This window comes from Sciurus carolinensis, chromosome 16, assembly GCF_902686445.1.
Source record: "Sciurus carolinensis chromosome 16, mSciCar1.2, whole genome shotgun sequence".
NCBI lineage: Eukaryota > Metazoa > Chordata > Mammalia > Rodentia > Sciuridae > Sciurus > Sciurus carolinensis.
Genome location: NC_062228.1, coordinates 1,035,301 through 1,056,543, shown reverse-complemented (window position 1 = coordinate 1,056,543; position 21,243 = coordinate 1,035,301). Strand labels below are relative to the sequence as shown.

Sequence of the window (21,243 nt, the reverse complement as noted above, 5' to 3'; positions counted from 1 at the left end):
ATGCCCGCCACCACCGCCACTGTGCTGGTGAGCCCAGGGCCTCCCCAGGCCCGGGTGCAGCCTGGCCCGGGCGGGGCCGAGCCCCAGCACGGGTGTTGGGAGGAGAGAACCAGCCCTGCCCGGAGCCCTGGCCTGCTGGCTGCCTAAGAACGGGGGTGGTCGTGGCCTCAGTCTCCCCTCTGCAGAGGGCGGGCTGGACCCCGTCTTTGCACTGGGAAGTGGGCAGCCTGAACGGGAGTGAGGTGCCCTTCTGTGGGCACGTACTAACCACGTGCCTCTTCTCCAGCTTCTCCCTGGCGTCCTGCTTCTGGCCTGGCTGCCCACCAGCCCAGCCCACCACGGCCACCCATTCTGGGGGCCCCCACAGTCCCATAGGACCCCCCGCTGCTACTCAGCCGAGGAGCTGCCCCATGGCCAGCCTCCGCCACACCTGCTGGCTCGAAGTGCCAGGTGGGAGCAGGCCTTGCCTGTGGCCCTGGTGTCCAGCCTGGAGGCGGAGGGACACAGGCGGCAGCACAAGGGGCCCCTGGCTGGGCCTCAGTGCCCCGTGCTGCGGCCAGAGGAGGTGCTGACGGCAGACACTCACCAGCGCTCCATCTCACCCTGGAGATACCGGTGAGGACCGCAGGGGCCCTGCGGGCGAGGCTGGGAGGCCGGTTCCCTCCACCCTGGGCCTCTGTCCCACCTGCTGAGACGCGGCCGACCTCTCCATCCCCCGCCCCAGCCAGGGAAGTGAGGCTCTGTCACCTGACGGGACCTCGGCCCAGATCTTGGCCCCCAGGCCCCCAGGAAGATTCTGACCCCCCAAAACCCCTGCCCTGTGCTCCTGGAGGGCCATGGGGACATGGATGATCACCTCCTGAGCACCCACTGCTGGCACCAGCCTCCCTGCTGCGCACTGCGAGCACAGGGGCCTCCAGGTGGGGAGGTGGCGGCCCCGGAGGTGCGGACACAGGCCGGAGCCTCACATCCTGTCCCCACAGCATTGACACGGACGAGAACCGCTACCCGCGGAAGCTGGCCTTCGCGGAGTGCCTGTGCAGAGGCTGCATCAGCACCAGGACCGGCCAGGAGACAGCTGCGCTCAGCTCCGTGCGGCTGCACCAGAGCCTGCTGGTGCTGCATCGCCGGCCCTGCTCCCCAGGCGGGGCCGAGGCCGCCTCGCCCGGGGCCTTCGCCTTCCACACAGAGTTCATCCGCGTGCCGGTGGGCTGCACCTGCGTCCTGCCCAGGTCGGTGCCGTGACCGGCCCTGCAGCGGCTCCTCCCAGGCAGGCGCTCCCTGGAGGGGCTGCTATTTATGTGTATTTATTGCTATTTATGTGCCTGGGGCGGGGCCACCCGAGACCAGGGCTGGTTCCCCTCCAGCAGCCATCTCAGCAGTGCCCGGAGGCCAGGCATCCCCGGGGGCTGGAGGCCACTCCTGACAGCCGCCCAGCCTGTCTGCCCATTCACCAAAAGACACGGCGGGCTGGAAGGTCCGCTGCGCGCCTGCACGGCTGGTCCCCTGCCCCCCCGGACAGAGCATCTGTTTTCTTAGACGTTATTTATTCCAGTTGCGATGTGTCATTAAACGGTCCACCTCCCTGAGTGGGCACGTCTTCACTTCAGGTCCCCAGGGATGGCCATCATCCGGGCAAGAGGTCTGTGGTTGGGGGTGGGGAGGGCAGGTCCGAAAGCCACGGGGCACAGGCGGACGTGCGCTGCCAGCCCTGGGCATGCAAACGGGTGTTGCCCCCAAAAGCCAAGCCTCCACCCCCGCCTTTCATGACCTTGGGCCTTGGTGTCACCTGTCCCGAGGACAGGGGTCATCCACCCTGCAGGAGGGACAGACCACCTTGCCTCCTCCCGGGGCCAGCTCACCAGGCCCAACCCAGCAGGCACTCTGAGCTTGGGAGGCCAGGCCCGGCCCCTCCTGCAGGGGGCCTCCGCTCCCACCGTGGGGCCTCTGACTAAGGGCCCAGCCTCCGTGGTGGGAAGGGCACTAGGCCCACCCGGATTGACAGTGCCCATGGGTAAGGACCCCACCTGACCAGTGTTCTCCTGACCCACTGATGAGCGCCTGCTGTGTGCCGACGTGTCGGTGGGCAGGCTGTGCACAGGGACGCGCCTAGAAGTCATGCTTCCTGGGGGAGGCAGCCTTTGCTCAGAGCCTGGGAGGACACTATTGGGTTCCTACCAAGGGCCCAGCACAGGGTACTAAACAGGGCAGTGGACAAAACAGACCCTGCCTCGACTGGGCATGTGACCGGGTGAGCGGCAGGAGGTCAGCACCTGGGCGGGCTGCGGGTGGACCGGCTGCCTGGAAGCTTCTGGCCCTTGAGTACCTGTGGGTTTGAACAGTGGGCTCACCAGTCACATGCTGGGACACGCCAGGGGCCAGGGCAGAGGGGGCACCTGGGGCTGCAGTCCAGGCCGGACTAGTGTGGGGACCTGACAGAGAGCAGGGTGGGACCCAAGGCCTGGGAGGACACAGCCGCCCTTCACTCCCCTGGTGGTGCCGAGCCGGGGCGCAGGGGGCAGGCTCTGACCTCTGGGTGCCCTGCCCCTGCAGGTCCCAGCACCTCGAGGACCTAGTTCTGAGCAGGTGGCGACGGGAGGGCGCGGGCCTCCTGCAGCCTTGGGAGGGAGCCACCGGGCTGGCAGAGGAGCACAGGGCACCCCAGAGGTGTGTGTGCCCACCTCAGCCCTCCGTCCTGGGCAGGAACGTGCCCCTGGCTCCCTCCCCTTGGGCCAGGGTCGCCTTGGGCCTCGGGGTGCACCCGCTGGGTCTCTGGCCTGGCAGGTGCACAGAGCAGGGCCGGCTGCGCCCAGGAAGAGCCACACATGCCAGGTGTTCACTGCGTTTATTGGGGCACAGTCGCCCCCTGGCGGCCATGCTGGGGGTACAGACGACGTCACACGACCTCATCGGTCACCGGGATGGGGTTGACCTGGGCACCCCCAACGGCCGCCGCCTCCTCCTCACTGGGCTTCTTGCGGGCCTCGGCCGGGGGCCGGGGCGGGGGATTGCTGGGTGGCTGCTTGATGGTGCCTCCAACCTGCGGCCGCTCCTTGGGCTTGGGCTCAATGGGGGTCCACTGCTCGCCGCGGATGGCCGCCTGGGGAGCACAGAAGGACTGTGCCATGCTGCAGGCCACCCACTCCCCTCCTCCTGGAGGAATCACAAGGTCCACTCTCTGGGAGTGGGCTCAGAGAGGTTAAGCAACTGTCCTGAGGCCACACAACCAGGATCTGGGCCTGCCTGACACCAAAGCCAAGCTATCCTGCCATGCTTGGAGTGGCCCAAGGGGAAAGATGTGCAAGGGGCCTGTGGTTTCTGGACAACTCTCCAAAGGCCACTTACTGGTGCAAATTCCAAGACCCAGAGGGTTCCCAGGCCTCCTGGCAAAGGACTAAAGGCCCTGGGGAATGAGGGCCCTCTTCCGCCTGAAGGCTCCTTGGGTGCCCAGGCATTTCTGCGCGTGGGGGGTTCCAGGAGTCTGCTGACAGCACAGTCCTGGCCCCAGCCCAGGCGGCTACCCTGGCCAGGCCCGGCCCAGGGTGCTGGGATGGAGGCTACACCTGCATCCATCATGTCTGTCACAGCACAACCCGAGCAAGCACAGAAGGACCCGAGCATCTGTGACCCCAGCCCCCATGGATGCTAGAACATTCCACCAGAAGGTGGCAGAGGAGTGAGCTCAGGGTCAGAGGAGCACAGCCAGCAGGCAGCTAGCCCGTGTTCCTGTTTCACGGGGACTTCACAGCCCGAGTTAGACTGTCCACGTCCACAGAACGGAAGCGTTCACAACGCTGAGACACACAAAACTGGTGTCACAACATGGAATCCCACACGACCAAGAAAAAGATGGAGCCCTGGGGGGACCTCGGAGAGTGCGTCCTTCCAACACTGTGGCAGGAATACGGGTGCAGGGCAACTGGACCCACAGGCGCAGAGGAGCCCATGCAGGCCCATCCTGCCCGGGGCCAGCGCTAGGCAGCAGAAGGGGACCCCAGAGGGCGCCTGGGGCTCAGCACACCCGGACCAGAGGCACGGGCGGCGCCAGCACTGGAGGGGCCCGCGCTGCGGAGAGTGGGATGCAGTCTGCCCGAGTCCAGCCTGAGTGGGAGCCCCTCACACAGGCCACGCCGTCACAGGCGCCCCAACGGCACCACCCTCGAGCTCACCAGCCCCCGTGCTGGCGTTCAGGGAACGTCTGTGTGCTGTGGGGCTCCTTGGAAAGGAGCAGGCCCCACCCGGGAGCAGAGAGGACAGGGAAGGAGAAATGGGCTTGCGGCTGTGTGACCCAGGCCTGCCTGGCCACCTCTCTGAGCTTCGCCTCTTCACGCACCACCTTGCAGGCTGAGGCAGGCCTGGATGGAAGGCACAGGCCACGGCCCAGCCCCACATGGTGTGCGGTAACTGGCAGCTGCCGTGGAGCTACCGCAGACCCCTGTCCCTGCTGGCAGAGCCGCCAGGGTCGAGGACACCTAGGACGGGGCTGCGGAGAACACACTCACCGTCAGGTAGATGACACTGGCGATGGCCAGGCAGACGGTGCCCAGGATGGTGGCCAGCAGGAAGCCTGCAGGCACGGACAGCCTTGGGGGGCAAACGGAACAGCCGTCAGGAGGGCCAGGGACATCGGGTGGGCTGTCTGCAGGCGTGCTGTCCCAGGGTCCAGATGGAGGCGAGGCCGGCTCTGCCAGGGGCCAGCTTCCGCGTGGCCACGCTTCCCTCACCTTAGCCCTGTGCCTGGCCGCCACAGCGGGAAGCGGGGCCCCCAGAAGAACCGCCCGGCTGAGCGGTCAGCAAGTGACCTGACGGCTGCAGGTCAGAGCTGTAAGGTCGGGAGAATGGTCAGCAGACACCGGGAGGTGGGTGTGGCTTGGGCACCTGCCAGGGGTTCTGCTTGGAAGGCCACCCGGTGAGGAGGGGACTGACCAGGCGCATGGCCTCCTCCCGGCCTGCGGACCCTGGGCACTCACAGGAGGTGCAGGACGGCCCGGACGTAGTAGTTCCTGGTGAGAGGCCCCAGCCGCTTCACCACCGCGGTCAGGTACTTCTGTCCACTAGACGGGGTGGGGGAGACAGGCATGGGCGGGGCCACTCGACTCGGGACACCCCCACCACCCCTTTTCCTCCCGGGCACCAGGGGCCACCCTGGAGGACAGCCCCCCAGCCGGCGGAGGCCACTCACCATCGCTCCATGGTGCCGCCCTTCCTCCTCTTCCCCCGGGGGTACTCCAGCAGGCAGATGAACACCCCTGCTGCGCTGCGGCCAGTTAAGGGCAGTCCTGCTGACCCAGGCCACACACCCTCCGCTGGTGGAACCGGAGGTGCGGCCACTGCCCGAAGACGGCCAGGGACGGCCACCAAGACCCCCGGGCCTGCCAGGGCTACTGCGCGCACCCTCCACTGGGCTGCCCCTGGCGGACTGCGAGGGCGCAGAGGGCCAACCCCAGGTCCTGCAGGAGGCCTCGGCGCCAGCCCTGGGCACTCACCCCACCACCGCTCGGTCGGCCCAGCATCTGCCACTGACCACCGTGGCCTCCATGTGGAGCTGCTGCCGGGACCGGAGGCCCCCCAGGAGGACCTCCGTGCCGGGAGGGCAGCACCTCTGCCCCTGCCCTGGGCCCGCCCCACCCCGACTTCAGCAGAAGGATACATGGAGTAGGCGCCAAAGTACCACTGGGTGAAGCGTCCTGCAGTGGCCACGATGCCCCCGGTGATGAGGACTGTGGGCAGGCAGGAGGGTCAGGAGGCGGTGCCAGCACAGGGCTCCACCCCAGGGCTGCGGCCCCCTCCACCCTCCACCCACTGGGGGCCAGGAGGTCAGGTCTTGGTCCCCCGCAGACCATGTGGGCTGCCGGATGATGGGGTCAGGGGAGAGTCCTGGGCAGAAGAGGCAGGGCCACAGGCAGACAGGGGAGGGGACGGGGCTGGGGACAGCCTGGCTAGAGGTGTGGGCGCCTGTCAAGCTCATCCCTCTGGCCTCCGCGAGCCTGGGCTGTGGTCTCCACACCGGGCACTGCCTCTCCTGCAGGTGGGCAGCCGGCTCGGCTCCACCCCGTCTCCCTTCCTGCCCGCCGCTGGGCACCTGCGCTCCGTGGGTCAGCGTCCCTCGGCCACCGACCCTCTGTGTTCAGGTCTGTGAGCTCTGCTTCCTGGGTCCTCCTGGAAGCAGCAGCACCCGGGTGTTTTCTTGCCCCTTCCTGGGTGGTAACAGACGCAGCGGCACCGAGTCCCTTCCACTAGAGCGCGAGGCCGGTCCACCCGGCACCACAGACCCTCACACTAGAGAAGGCCCAGCAGGGTCTGCAGCCCTCGCCACCAAACCTTTCCAGAGCCCCGGGTTCCTCAGGGTAATGGGGGCACAGGTGCTGGGTGGGCGCCACACGTGCCCCAGGTGGCCACGTGACGCAGTGCTCCACCAGCCCCCCCGTTTCTGGGTTGTGTGTCTGGCTCCACCGGTCCCCCGTTTCTGGGCTGTGTCTGGCTCCACTGGCCCCCCGTTTCTGGGCTGTGTGTCTGGCTCCACCGGCCCCTTGTTTCTGGGCTGTGTGTCTGGCTCCACCGGCCCCCCGTTTCTGGGCTGTGTGTCTGGCTCCACCGGCCCCCCGTTTCTGGGCTGTGTCTGGCTCCACTGGCCCCCCGTTTCTGGGCTGTGTCTGGCTTCCGCAGCTCAAGGAAATGCTGAAGATCATCAGTGGCGGTGGATCGGGAGCCTGTTCTGGGTTTTCTTCTTCAACTGAGCCAGCCTTTTGCTTGCACGTTCTGCTGTCTTTGGGACATTCTGGGGTTCCAGTGTGCAGCTACTGTGGACAGTCGTGTCTCTTGGCCACCGTGCTGGGACACTAACAGGCCCCACGACTGAACACAGAGCCGTCTGGAGGACTTCACTGTCTTGTTTTCCCTTTTACAAGGGGTCTGCGGCCTCTCCTCCTCCACTTTACCCATGTGCGCAGCAACACTCTCTGCCTCTCACTGGGAGGCTCAGCACAGTGGCGGGGCAGTGACCCCGGCCCAAGGCTGCTGGCCTCCCACGCCCGCTGCCTCCAGCCCTGTTGGTTTGTTCACGCTGGTGTTTCCCAAACTGTCCTGAGGACGGCGTCTGAACCTTTGCTGAACAGGGAGCTAATCAAGTTTCTTGCTATCTTTCTAAATCTAGAACAGAATCTTTTATTTACTTAGAACCTTTTATTTATTTTAATGGTACTGACATTTAAAAATTCTTATCAAATGTCCCACGTTCTGGATTTGCCTGGCTTTTTATCAAGGTATCATTTTCCTCGTTCTTCCATTTTGGAACTGGACTTACTTGGACTGAAAAGCATTCTTGCAAGAATTCCCCATGGTAGTACGGGTACTTCCCCTTTCTCCCACTGAGAGGCACGTAATATCAAAGCATCCCACTATCTATTCTTATATTCAAAAACAAATTCCAAATAGTTCAGGTCACTTAGGCTGGACTTCTTCCCGAACCACAGGCTTCGGGATCTCTAGCTTCCTTCTCACTCCAGGTCCCTGGTTATCATCACGAACTTGACGCCTATTTACCCGAGTTCCTGCCAGTCTTCCTCTCGGCTTCCACCTCCTGCTGAAGGACATCCTCGGTGTCTCTGCGGTGGGACCTGACAGAGCAAGGCCACACGCCTGGCCAAGGCCCGGTTCTTCGCGCTCCGGGGACCCGACCAGAGACACCTCCCCTGAGCGCACCCCAGTCCTTTGCTTTTCCTTTTGACATGGGCGGTGCAGTTTGCTGAGGCTGCCTGGAATCTGCGACCTTCTGCCTCCGCCCCCAGTGCCATTCTTGAATGACAGTCGGCGTGGGGCCTGCGTTCCAGCAGGACGTCTCTCCCGGCTGGAGACATCACTCTGGGTCTTCTCATCCCTCACTGACGTCGAGAGATTGTTTCTGCAATGGTCTGACTTCATTCCAGTCCGAGGAGGGATTTGCTTCCATTCCTTCTGAAAAGAATGCTTTTCGCTCTGAGATTTCCTTGCTTCTGGAACGTGTCCCGTCACCCCTCAGCACCAGCTCCCGTGTGCGCCTGACCCTCCTCCGGAGTGTCCCAGCGCCCTCCATCACTACCCAGTCTCCGTCCATCAGCCTGGACTTCGCGGTGGGGCGCGGTTTGTAACTTGCTTGTTTTGTCGCGGCTGCACTGGGGTGGGGTGCTCTACCCGAGCCACGCCCCAGCCTTTCTCGTTTCATTCTGGGGCAGGGCCTCCCGGAACCTGGGCCTCAGACCCAGGGACCTCAGGCGGCACACTCCTGGCTGTCTTGCAGACATCCCACGTGATCCCGCTGTCGCACTGTCCTGTTTTGCCATATCACCTTCTACTCCTTGGTCTCCTTGAACACTCTGGACGTTCTCAGGCCCCTTTTGAAAGCGGTGCTGCCTGAGGACACAGGGCCTCTTGTTCTGCTGGGTTAACTTCCTCCAGCAGCAGCTGCGTGAGCTCCGGCCCTGCAGGGTGCTTCCTGTGGCCTGCGAGCCCTGGCAGAGGAGCCTCCACAGAAGGTTCCAGCAGTCACTGCTGGGGGCAGGAACACCTCCCTGCCCCAAATGGTTTACCCCAGTTCTGTGACCTGTAGGTCCCTCAGCCTCTGCCCCGCACAGCCTGAGCTTCCAGGAGTCTCCCTGCTGCTTTTAAGGCTGGAGAGGCTAGTCACAGTCGCTCCTACTTGGGCAGCACAGCTCAGCTCAGTCCACACACAGAGACCCCAGGACCCCATGGTAAAAGCCTGAGCGCCCCAGGGTGTCCCAGACTTCAGCTCCTGTTCCCTGCAGGTTTCCTGTCCTTGGTCGTGGGCTCAGCTACATATTAACTGCTCTCTCTGCCGGTCAGCATGTGTGCTGGGTGAGGAAGCACAGTGTCCTAGCGCTCACTCAGCACTCTGCCCGCTTGTCTCCGGGGTGTCTGAGCCTCGGTTTCACTGCCTGCTGTGGGCCAGAGGGGGCGAGGACTCCCCTGGCTACACGAGGGAGGCCCGAGGCCTCGTTCCACATCCTACTCCAGGCAGGGGCTCTGCAGGCCTCTGAGGGAGAAGAGCAAGCATGGGTGGGTCAGAGCAGAGGAGTGACAGAAGGAACCAGGAGGTTTCAGGCTAGACGCTCCAGAAACATCTCCAAACAGATGGTGTTGGAGTTTGTTTTGTGGGGTACTGGAAATTGAAGCCAGGGGCAATTTAACATTGAGTCATATCCCTAGGCCTTTGTATTTTTTGATTTAGAGACAGGGTCTAACCAAGTTGCTTAGGGCCTCACTTAAGTTGCTGAGGCTGGCCTTCAACTTGAGATCCTCCTGCCTCAGCCCCCTGAGCCGCAGGAATTATAAACACATGCCACCTGGTCCAGCTTAGCGTTGAGAGATGAAGGGAGGGGTAAACTTGGCAGTTAAAAAGAAACAGCTTCTGCAAAGGCCCTGAGGCATCCTCACCCAGGAACAGAATAGAATCCTGTGCAGCTGAAGTGAGAATATGAGTGGGGGGCCAGGGAGGCCAGCAGGACTTGGGTAATCAGAACCTGACTTTCATTATTGGCGACAGGAAGCCACGGGAGGCTCTAAGTAGGGAGGCAACGTGGTCTATTAAATGAGGTGTTCTGGCATAAAAAGAATCCTGTGGATGCCTTAACTGGTAAGGCCCAGACAGGCCCAGCTGGGCCAGGTGGCTGCACTTTACAGTTATGGAGAAAAGTGGGCAGAAGAGCCATTTGTGCAGCAGGTCTGGGAGGCTTTCCAACAAACCATCCTGCTAGACAGAAACTGGCCACAGCCTGTGACTTCTCAGGCCTCCCCGGTGGTGTCCTCAGGCTGGTCCTGGGCAGCAGCGGTCTGGGTGCTGTGAACACTGGTGGAAGGAGCCCTGCGTGCACTGCTGGACCTGGTCTCTGGGCCCCGGGGGTGCTCTCTGCCACACTGTACTTCCTGGAGGAAACGTGGGGAGGCAGGAGGGAGTGCAGCCTACGTGCAGGCACAGTGCACTGCAGGCAGGTGACAGTCCTGGGGACTATCTAAACTAGCGCAAGGAGTTCCCAGACACTCAAAAGGAAGCTCAGCCAACCCAGAGCAGACTCAGGGCCAGTGCCCCAAGGCTGCCACAGAAAATGTGGGCCGAAAGGGACAGACCAGGGGACTTCCTCGATTTCTGTCCCCTGGCTGCTTACTGTTGCCAGGTCCTGGTGGTGAGCCACCCCACTACCCCCCGCCCACCAGGTACAGATCCTTCCACAGACGCCAGAAGCTTCTGTCAGCCTGGGGCCAGCTTCAGGCTCCTGGGCCTGAGCAGCACAGGGGTGGTGGAGGTCCACAGCCCAGGACTCCCAGCAACCAGGGCGGGAGAGAGGGCCATCCTTCCCCAGAACTGCCAAGTGCCTGGGCAGTTCAGCCAAGCAGCACTAGCCACTTGGGGGGGTCCCGCTGCTTGTGAAGTCCGAGGCCTCCCTCTGGGCCGAACCCCACATGGAGAGGGCTCTATGGCACGCATCAGAACCCCCACACCGGGACTCTCGAGAGGGAGCCCTGGCCCACACCCGACCCACACCTGCTGGCTCCAGGGAGAGAGGAGCACCGGCTGACCCCAGGACCCGATCCCCGACTCCAGAACAGGACGGGGGTGCAGAGAAGGGGGGTCGGTCAGGGTTTTCTCAACAGGGAGGAACCGTGACCCCCCGGAAACCACCGGCGTGAAACGTCTCTTTCCCCGGCTTCAGCTTCCTCCTGGGCGGGCGGAGGTCCGGAAAGGGGGAAGTGCAGGGGCAGGGGATGCGGCAGGGGCAGGGGAGCGGGCGCGGCACAGCCGGGCTCCCGCAGCCCACGCCCCGCCGCGGGGCGCGCACTCACTCAGGCCCGACGCCAGCGCCTGCTCGTTGGCCCACATGGCCCACTCGATCTGCCCCATGGCGACTCCCCGCTGGCGCTCACTGCCGCCCGGCTGCACGCAGTCCCCGCGTCCGACTCGACGCTCCAGCCCCGCGCCCCGCCCCCGGAGACCAGGTGACCTGCGGGCAGGAAGGCGTGGCCGCAGCGCACGCCCCGCCCCCGTCCGACCCGGCGCCGCTGGGGCCCCACCCGAGCGGGGTGCGGTGGAGAAACCGGGTCCCAGGGCCGCACCCTGCAGGTGCGCACCACCCCGACGGCTTAGCCCCAACGTCGGCGCAGGCTAGGGCCAGGAGGGCGGTGACGCCTCTCCCAGGAGCAGTCCTGCCTCCAAGATCTCATGGTCAAGGGACGAGGGAAGCTCCTCACAACTGGGTGGGGACCAGAGGTTATTCCAGACCCTGAGCTGGCCGTGGCCTGGGCAGGACTGAGGGCCTCATGAGGTCATAGGACTAATGGGAGGAGGCTCAGGACGTGCAAGGCTGGAAAACCCGGGGGAGGAACCGCCTGCTGTGCAGCCCCCGCCCTCTTTCCTCCCCCGACACTCCCCAGCAGCAGGCCAGGGTGGGCGGTGAGAACTGGGGCAGGCTGCTGGTGTGGGGCAGGGGCAGTGGCAGCACGCGGGTGTGGGGTCTGCTTGGGGGCAGCCTCTCAGAGTTGGGGATCTATGTCTTGCCAGCTGTTGGCTGCCGGCTCCCACTCCTGGGAGTGCTGCTCCCTGCTGGGCAGGGGACAAAACCATCAGGCCAGGGTCTCCAAACACTGGTTTAGAAAGCAAAGAGCAAGAGGCAGATGGCAATGCAGAGTTTACTCCTTGAGGACCAGTCACCAGGGCCCCAGCTCAAGATACCCCGGCTTCCACTGGACTCCACCCCTGTGCTTGGCAGCCCTTCCCCTTGCAGGTAGCGGTCACTGCCTTTTTATAAAGAAACATGCCATCCACACCCGCAGCCTAAGTTCAGTCAGTCCAGGTCTGGGAAGAGGAACTGTCTACCACCAGCACCCTCGAGGCACCTGCCTCCTGAGCCAGGAGGCTGCCCTGCACACACCCACCACTGGAAGGGACGCGACTCCCCAGTGGACTCCTGGTGCTGGCTGGGCACAGTGAGGCACTTGGTGGGACCTCCCCGCCTGCCTGGATGGCCACAGGTGTTGGCTCCACATCTCAACCACAACCTGGCCACAGCGTGTAGGTTGGACTGAGCACAAGGAGGCCCCACAAGTCCCCACAGATGCAGACCGACAGGCACACCAGCTCCCAGTCCCAGAGCAGCCCCTGTTGTGGGTGGAGGTGGGGGATCCTGTGGCAGAAGTGATCAGGCAGCTGGCTTCGGCAGACCATCTGGGCCCAGGAGGTGAACGTGGGGGTCATCCAGGATCTGAGGCCCCGGGCCCACCTGGGGTAGGAAAATCAGTGTTGGGTCACAGGTGACAGTGCCAGCCCAAAGCCCCACTCCAGCACCTTCGAGGGGCTAGAGGTCTTCAACTCTAAGTTAGACTCCTGGAGGGAAAGGTCCAGGTTAGAGGGCCACCAGCCAGGCGGTGATGCCCACTCCTCCAAGCTGATCTGGGCTGAGCTGCCTCTGACTGCCGACTGTGCCCTGCCCTGGGCCAGCCCAGGACCCAGGTGTAAGACACAGCTGAGTTGTGAGAACGGCAGCCCTGAACATGTGACCCCAGAGCCGAAAGTGAGGACGATGGCTCTGGCATGAATAACCACTGGACTTGGGATCAGTAACTCTGGCAGGGTCAAACAGGACGCAGGGGTCCTGGTCTGATCCCAGTGAGAGGGACTGGGCTGGGGGTGCTCCACTCGTGTCCCGGGGTCCTCAGGAGCTGCCCTTCACAGGAGCGGCAGCTCTCCTTCCTCCTGTCTTCCCAGGGGCCTGGGCCTGGGTCTGACCCTACTTTTCGTCCGCAGCCCCGCCCCCCACTCAGCCCCAAGAACGCAGGGCATCCCTGGATGTCCGCCCTGCGAGTAAGCACACCAGATGCTTGGGACCTGGAAGAAGGGCACGGCCATCTTTGCCATCGCAGGCACTCGGCTTGCCCGGGCCAGCCTGGGGTGCAGGAAGCAGCCTGAGCCTGGCATCCAGGAGAAAGGGGACACCTCACCTGAGTGGCAATGATGTACTGGACACCACCAGGGGTGGGCTCCGTGGCCAGTGCGGCTTTCAGCTCCTCAGAGAGGAGGACAGGTGTCACCTGCAGCCCCTTCAGAAACCTGCCAGGAGAGCGCAGGAATGTGTGCTTGGCTCCACTAGCATGAATCGCCCAGGCGTGAGGCCGGCAGGGCAGGGCCACACGGTGGGGAGGCGGGGCAGTGAGGGAGGTATGAAGAAGGCAGCTTCTGCCAGGTCAGCCAGGACACAGTGGTCAGACGATCCTGGACCCCAGGCGGGGCTCAGGCTTGGTTTGGATCCTTTCTTCTTTCTTTCTTTTGGTACTGGGATGGAAGCAGGGGCGCTTTATCACTAAGCTACATTCCCCGTCCTTTTTATTTTTAGTTCAAGACAGAGTCTCACTAAGGATTTTGCTGAGGATCCCTCTAGGTTTCCTAGGGTGGTCTTGAACTTGGGATCCTCTTGCCTCAGCCTCCCGAGTCACTGGGATTATGGGTGTGCAACACCACACCTGGCTGCGGACCCTTTACTTTAAAAGATCAGATTTATGACTGGGGATGTAGCTCAGTGGTACAGTGCTTGCCTAGCATGTAGAAGACCCTGGGTTTGATCCTCAGTACGATAAAAAAAAAAGTCTCTTAAGAGACAGACTCTTCACTAGTCCTCAGAAGGCTACAGTCCCAACTAGAACTGCAGTTGCCATTCATGGGGTCGTCAGGGCGCAGGAGTCCCAGAGCTGCAGAGGAGGGCGATCAGGTCGTGCTCACAGGATGTGCCACGGTACCTGCTGTGCGACCCAGGCCCGGCATCAAGACCTCAGGTGCACCCTCCTGGTAGAAGGGTCCAGGCACTGTCTCCCAAGAGGGATGGGGAAAGGGCCACACTCACTTGTCTCCGTTCGTCTCTGGGGGGAAGCTGTGTCTCACGGCAGCCACAAACTCGGCCATGGTGTCCTCCAGGGTGAAGATCACAGCGTTGGGGCCTGCGTCAAATGTGTACGCCACCTGGAGCCCACAAAAGCCAACCTGGTGCTCACACAGTGCTTTGCCCTCCCCAGACCCTCTATGTGCCAGGGGGATGTGGGCGTCCAGGAGCTGAGAGAGGCCCTTGGGGCACAACAAAGAGAAGCACCACCAAATGCCCTGGTACAGTCCCCTCTGCCCGCCTGCTCAGGGAAGAGGCAGTGAGGCTGTGACCTGAGTGGGCCAGGCAACCCGCACAACGTCCAAGGAACAGAACACCACAGTGGCGCGTCCTGGGCTCTGTCGGCAGCAGGGGTCATGTCTGTGCCATGCCCTCGCCGCAGTCACCTTTGTCTGCCGGTGGTAGGCGTTGAAGTGGTGCACCAGCTGCATGATCTTTCTGGAGATGTCGTTGAGGTATGAGATGGGTGGGAAGGTGTCCAGGCAGGTGGCATGGAACTGGTTGCTGTCCTTCATGGTCAGCTCAGCGAAACCCTGGAAGTCCCGTGCCTGGATGCAGGAGAGCATCTCCCGCATGCGTGCTGGCACCACCGACTCAGCCCGGAACTGCAAGGCACGAGCTGTTTCTCAGGGAGGCGCTGGCACTTTGACACAGTGTGGCTCCAAGCACAGGCTCCCGAGTCAGAGGCTGGGGGGAGCCCTGGCTCTGCCACCTGGTGTGAGCAGAGGGGCTCCACCAGGCACCAGGCCCCGGGGCCGCCCTCCTGCCCCACCGCACCTTGAGCAGGGGGCTGGTCTCCACGCTGGTCTGCATGCCCACTGTGCTGCCCATCGGCTTCTTCTCTGCACTCACCTGAGGGCAGACAGTGCTCAGCTGTGCTCAGCAGGGAGCCAGCCAAGTCTGCAGACCCTAGCCCGACACCCAGCCCTCCCTCCCATGGGGCAGGCAGTGGGGGCCAGGGCATCTTGGCCACTGCAGATGTGACATGGGTCCAGGAATGGCCACATCCATCTCACAGAAGGGCAGTAGCCCTGCCTCATGGGAGCCACTCCTGACAGCTCAGCCTTGGGTCTATTCCTTCAGCCCCTGTGGACCCAGGAGCCCAGTGAAGCCTGGACTATACAGTTCCTCTTCTCAGCCAGCCTGACAGCCAGCCGGCTGCTGGCCATGCCCTATGCTACTCACCACAAGGACGAGGATGCGCAGCTGGGGCCAGTGTAACTCAGGAGCCACCTGCCGGGCGACGCTATCCTTCCCGTCGGCCTGCTCCCCCATCTGCCACTCCACAAAGCCCCCATACAGGCTCCGGCAGGCACTGCCAGAGCCACGGCGCGCCACTTCGGAGAGGTCATCCTCAACCCCATAGACCCGGGCCAGGGTGTAGGCTGCAGGTGGGGGAGGGCATCAGAGGGGCCAGGGACCAGCCCAGGCCGTGCTCAGCACCAGTACACACAGCACCCTCACGACCTGGGAAACTGGTATTCTGAGATGGCAGAACCGGCGCCTCAGCTCCCAGGGTTGGCATCTACTAGCTCAGGCCCTCCTGAATTACCTGGCACCTCCCCAAGCCACACTCAAGAGATACAGTCTTGAGCAACTACCTGGGGGACCTGGAGAAAGTTTCTCCAATGGTCAGCACCCAAGCTGAGGTCTGAGGGTTGGGAAGGAGTCTGGACAGTCACCTGGAGCAGAGACCAAGGCAGGAGGTCTGAGCAGTGTGCCTGCAAGGGGCACAGGTGGCACTGGGAAATAGCTCAGCTGCTCTCCCAGCCTGGGGTCTCTCCCCAGAGTCCACCAATCTCAGAGGGTGCCCCTGCCTCCAGGCCTAGCTCACTGCACCCCTGGCCAGAGGCAGCTCAGGAGCCCAGCTGGGCCAGTAAGCATCATCCTGGAGCTAAGGGGTGAGGGTGGTGCTCACCAGGTGGGGACAGCCTGCCAGAGGCACCCGAGGCAGAGCTGAGATTTTGATGGCAGGAGTTGGGTTCCCTGATGAGGCTGCTGGAGAGCATGGACCCAGCTATGCCCAAAGCCAAGGCAGCCCCTGGAGTCCTCAGTTCTGGGAGATAAGAGGTCACCGGCTATATGCTGAAGCCAGTCTAAGGTGGTTTCTGTCCCAGCCTGCAGGGCCTAAACAGGGGGATGGACAGCAGAGCCTGGCACTGGCTCTCTGCCCGCTGAAGAACACAGAGAACACAGGAGAGCCTGCTGTGGACACCTACCTAGGCAGGCATAGCCTGCTGCTGAGGAGGCCAGGCCCGCAGCGGTGGGGAAGTTGTTCACAGAGGCCACGTGCACCTTGTAGCTGAGGCTGAGAGGAAGCGAGTCTCCATCCACTGTGCTTCTCCGCTTGCGAGCCAGGCGGCGAACTGCAGGGACAGGAAGATAGAGTGATCCTGCCAAGGGCAGACCTCCCCTGGTACCTCACCTGCCAGGTCAGAAGAGCAGAGACAGCTGAAGAGTGGCCTCCACCCCTCATGTGGCCCTCCTCCCTGGAAAAGCCCTGAGCCCCAGCTACCTCTCTCCCGGCCACAGCAACTGTCCATGGCAGGAGGGGCAAAGGCACAGAGGACATGTGGACCCCAACTCACTCTCTCTCAGGCAGGCCTGGAGGCGTGGCTGCCCCACGTCCTCCTCTTGGCCATTCAGCCAAACACGGTCCTCCGTGAAGTCCTTGCTGATGGCGGCCGTGGTGGTGGTTTTTAACTGGGAATGAAAACAAGGGGCCGCCTCAGGGGGCCAGTGCGGGGACTCAGGCCCCCCACACCTTTCTGTGCAGGAGGCCTTTCCTACCCCTGACCCTTGTGGCTGCCCGCTCATGTAGAGCCCATTCCTGGCTGGGCACTGGGGAAGCCCTGCAGAGACCCTCAGGCTCTTGCCCAGGCCTGGTCTCTGTCACATGGGGTGTGTGGGGCCCACACTCCCATCTCCCATGCAGACCATGGCTGTCCACACCTGCTGCATGAGGGACACCGTATCAAAGGAGACTCCGGGGCTTTGTGCACGTGCATGTGCTGAGCACTCCAACAGAAGAGGGAGCAGGTGCAGCCCTGGCTGGGGACCCCATGCACAGTCAACTCACCCTGGCCCTTAGGTAAAGAGTCACCAGTTGTTAACAGTTTGCGATCATGCATTTTGGTATGTGTGGTCTGCAAATTCTCACCTGGTCCTGGTGCAAAGTGACGCTCAGAGAGGAATTGATGGGGAGGATCAGCTCCTCATCTCGCTTCCCCCCTGAAAGACAACCACAGGTCCAGCTGGTGGGTTTCCAGGCCTACCCTCCGCAGCAGCCCCTGCCCACTTCCTCAGCACCGTCTGCCTCAGTTCTGCTCTTACTGGTCCACCCAAGTCCTCCTCTTCCTGCCATGCCACCGACTTCGAGAAGCCCTGCTGGACTGCTCCCTCCTCACAGGCTCCACGCTCACCTCCCTGCTGCAGCGATCTGCTCTCAGGCATACCACAATCATGGAGGCGCCTGCGAGGCACTGGGCTGCTCATCAGGTGTGCGGCAGCCCCCTCCTCAGAGCCAGCCCGCTTCTCAGCACTTCTATCCCGAATATCACAGCAGCTACAGTCAACCTTCCAGAAACCAAGCCGGGTTTCCACGGCAGTGCTCACACTGTCTGTTCAGCACACACGCGCTCAGCAGGCGCAGCGGGCTCTGGCGACAGGAGACAGTACCGCTGGTACCTGCCAGGTGGACACCTTTCACAAGGCACAGAGCACTCAGGCAGCGTGAGCAGACTGCTCCCAGGAAGACGGAGCACGGGTCCTGCTCCCTCCCCCACCACGGACAACTTACACAACCCAGCAGACTCCCCGATCAGGGAGGCGGACCCCAGGACCTCAGAGAGGGATGTGGCTTGTGGGGTGCTTCTCACCAGCCCCAGAGCTGCCAATGGCACAGATGACCACATCTGCTCTCACTAGCCAGGGGCCAGGAAAGGCAGCCCACCAAGACAGACCACTACCACAGCACAGGCCTTGGTGGAGTCTGGAGCCCACCCACCTTTGCTGGGCTGGAATGGGGTGCTCCACTCCCTCTTTCTCAACCCAAAAGGGTGCAGGAAGCTTTCATTTGAGTGGGCGCCTGGACTTCACCCCACCTGGCAGCAATAGGTGCTCCTGACCAGCTGGGTGTTGCCAGAGGCCAGTGGACACCAGGATCCCTGCCCCTGACTGACAAGGGCACACCCAGTCAGTGGAGCCTGGACTTCTGCCTCCACCAGGTGGTGTCAAGACCCCAGTCAGAAGATTTTCAGATAAGACTCAGGAGCCTCAGAACAGTGAAAACCAAAAAACACTTTTTTCAGCCAAAAAACACTTGTCATGCAAAGAAGGAAGATCTAAAACTGAATGGAAAAGATAACCAAAAGATGCCAACTCTAAGAGGTCAGGATTATCTGGCAAAGGTTTTAAAACAACCATGAAAAAAAAAAAAAAAAAAAAAAAAAAGCTTCAGTAAGCAACTACAAACACACTTGAAATAAATATAAAAAAGCCTCTGCAAAGAAACAGAAGATTAAGCTGGCCACGGTGACACACGCCTGTAATCCTGGTGACTTGGGAGGCTGAGAGGATCACAAGTTCCAGGCCAGCCTGGGCAACTTAGCAAGACTCTGTCTCAAGTAAAAAATAAGAGGGTCTGGGATGTAGCTCAGTGGTAAAGTGCCCCTGGGTTCAAACCCCAGCACCCCCAAGAAAGAAACAGAAGGTCAAGAATCAAATGGAAATGTTAGAACTGAAAAACAGAATAACTGACATAAAAAACTCAGTGAACGAACTTGACGGAGGGTCAGAGAAAAGATTCCATGAACCAAAGACTGATTAGTATTTGAAAACCAGCCACATGACCTACCACAGCAACGCTCCAGTGAAGAGAAGTCATGCACTGCTTTCAACAAGCACAGAAAAGGCATCTGACAAATTCAACCGTTCATGACCAAAACAGAACTCTCAGAAAAACAGGAATAAAGGGGAACTTTGTCAACCTATAAATGATACCTACAACCTGCCTGCAGCCAACAGCACAATTAGAGTAAAAAACACAACTTTCATCAGAACAAGGCAGGAAGGTCCCCAGCCCCAACCTTTGCTTTCTCCTCTGACACAGGGCCGGGAGTTCTGGCCTCTGCAATCAAACAAGAAAGGAAAAGGAGGCAGACGGACTGAAAGAAAGAAACCAAATAAAATCACCCTTCCTTGCTGACGGCATGTTGTCTCATAAAAAACCTTGGGGAACCCTCAAAAAAAACTCCTAGAGCTAATAAATGAGTTCAGTAAGGTTGCAGGATTCAGGATTAATACACAAAAAACTACTGTTTTTCTATATGCTAGCAGTGATCAGTGGGCATGGCAATTAAAAATACATAGCATTTGCCATCAGATGGGGAGAAACAACCTACGTATAAATTATTCCTAAGAAAACATGTACAGCCTTGTATGTTGTAAATTACACAATACTGAAGGAAGAAATCAAAGCTCTAAATAAATTCCTTCTTAGATAGGAAGACTCAACATAGTAAAAATGCCTACTCTTCCCAAATTGTTATGCAGGTTTACCTAGTATAGGACATATCAAAAGCCAAGCAAGAATTTTTGTAGAAAGATTATTCTAAAATTCATATGGAAATGCAAAGGAATGACAGTAGGTAACCAATTTTAAAACAAAGCAGAAGCAATCAGCCCTACTCTACTTGAAAACTTACCACGTGGTTACAGTAATCCAGGCAGTGTGTCAGTGGTAGAAACAGGAACAAAACAGAAATCCCCTAAACAGACCCCTCAAACAGAACCAGCTCAATTTTTTTTTTTTTATAAAGGTGCAAAAACAGCCAGGTGTGGTGATGCACACCTGTAATCCCTGCAACTTGGGAGACTGAGGCAGGAGGATCGAACGTTCAAGGCCAGCTTCAGCAAATTAGTGAGGCCCCAAGCAACTTAGAGTTTCACGATAATAATATAAAATAAAATGAGGACTGGATATAGCCCAACGGTAGGTACCCCCGGGTTCAATCCCCAGCGCCAAACACAACAACAGACACACTAAAGAGCGAAAGGGCAAACGACTCATCAGAACAGAGCAAAGACCGAGGCGAGCCAGACGGGACGCGGCTACACCTCCGCCCAGGACCAGGCGTCGGCGGCCTGGGGTCAGGACCACAGCGGGCGACCGACCCGTCGGAGGTGGAAGGGGCGGGCTGCTCCCGCCGCCCCGCCCCGCCCGGCCCGCGACCCCCGCCGGCGGCGCTGACTCGCCCGAAGCCCGGCTCCGCGACCTGGGTGCCGGCTCTGAGCTCCGAGGACGCCCCCGGCCCGGCACTCGACCCCTGCTCCCTGCCTCGCGGTCACGTCGGCCCCTCCGGCCTCGTCCAGCCCGGGCCCCGACCCCGACCTCCGACCCGCGACCCCGGCCCGCGGCACTCACAGTACTTGATGACCGCGATGTTAACAGGCGCCGTACAGGTGACGGTCGCCAGCAGCCTCCCGGAGGCCATGGTCGTGCCCCGCACAGGTTTCGGCGCACAGCCGCCAGCCGCTCGGACCTTGCCGGGCTGGCTCCGCCGCCTCACCCGCCGCCACGCGATTGGTCCCCGCGGCCCCGGCTGCTCGCGCGCCGTCCAATCAGCGGCGGGCCGAGCGCACGCTCCACCCGTCAGCCAATGGGCGGGATCGGACGATGGGCCGCCGACGCCGAGCCCGCCCCCGCACCCCCCCGAGGCGCTCCACGCGCCTGCGCCGGACGGGGTCTGCGCGGGGCGGGGCCTGCGCAGGCGCAGATGCGCGCGGATTCTGGCTGGGTCCTCTGGAGTGGGCGGGCTCGCGAGGGTGGCCCTGGACCCCGCGCCTGGGGTCTCCTTCATCACGAAATCCTTCCTGAACCCACAGATCTCGGTTCTCCCAGCGCCCCGCCGCTGCTGCGCCTGCGTCCTGGCCCCACCCCGGGGCCCCTGCGCCTGAGTCCTGGGGCGGCCTGTGCCCGCATCCCGAGCTCCCCAGTGCCCTGCATCCTGCTCGCTCCTGCGTTCCGGTTCCTAGATCCACACCAGCCGCACACCTGACCTACCAATGCAGCTTGTGCGTCGGGGGCTGCTGATAGGTGATTTGCCTTCGAGATACGCATTTTCAAATGCCCTCGCCCCACTAAACACCATGTGAACAAGGATGGTTGGGAAGGATTGACACGTTCATACATATCATTTTTATTTTAGGAAAATATGCACAACAAAATTTTACCATCCTTTCTCTTTGTTAGGTGTTCAGCATATTCACATTGTGTAACCATTACCGCCATCTGCTTCCAGAACTTTCTCCTCATCCCAGAAACTGT

General features: G+C 61.4%; 3 protein-coding genes across 4 annotated transcripts; 1 reads left to right on the top strand and 2 right to left on the bottom strand.

The window, feature by feature from the left end:
• Window positions 1-1,245, top strand: Il17c (interleukin 17C). Its single transcript, XM_047528907.1, has 3 exons — window positions 1-27; window positions 287-615; window positions 984-1,245. The coding sequence occupies exons 1-3, from the start codon at window positions 1-3 to the stop codon at window positions 1,243-1,245; spliced, it is 618 nt and encodes a 205-aa protein (XP_047384863.1).
• A 1,583-nt stretch (window positions 1,246-2,828) lies between these two features.
• On the bottom strand, window positions 2,829-10,991 carry LOC124967250 (cytochrome b-245 light chain). The gene is made up of 6 exons (XM_047529355.1): window positions 10,834-10,991; window positions 5,651-5,720; window positions 5,183-5,257; window positions 4,971-5,054; window positions 4,503-4,584; window positions 2,829-3,100 (listed from the first exon to the last, which is right to left on the bottom strand). Exons 1-6 carry the CDS (start codon window positions 10,889-10,891, stop codon window positions 2,897-2,899), a joined length of 573 nt encoding a protein of 190 aa, XP_047385311.1. The 5' UTR covers window positions 10,892-10,991; the 3' UTR covers window positions 2,829-2,896.
• A 667-nt stretch (window positions 10,992-11,658) lies between these two features.
• Mvd (mevalonate diphosphate decarboxylase) lies at window positions 11,659-20,485 on the bottom strand. Of its 2 annotated transcripts, XM_047529353.1 has the most exons (10): window positions 20,341-20,485; window positions 17,077-17,147; window positions 16,505-16,619; window positions 16,136-16,282; window positions 15,102-15,301; window positions 14,694-14,768; window positions 14,303-14,521; window positions 13,881-13,996; window positions 12,985-13,093; window positions 11,659-12,266 (listed from the first exon to the last, which is right to left on the bottom strand). In XM_047529353.1, the coding sequence occupies exons 1-10, from the start codon at window positions 20,408-20,410 to the stop codon at window positions 12,186-12,188; spliced, it is 1,203 nt and encodes a 400-aa protein (XP_047385309.1). In that variant the 5' UTR covers window positions 20,411-20,485; the 3' UTR covers window positions 11,659-12,185. The 2 variants fall into 2 exon arrangements, with proteins under 2 accessions (XP_047385309.1, XP_047385310.1); XM_047529354.1 differs by lacking the exon at window positions 14,694-14,768.
• Window positions 20,486-21,243: the final 758 nt, after the last annotated feature.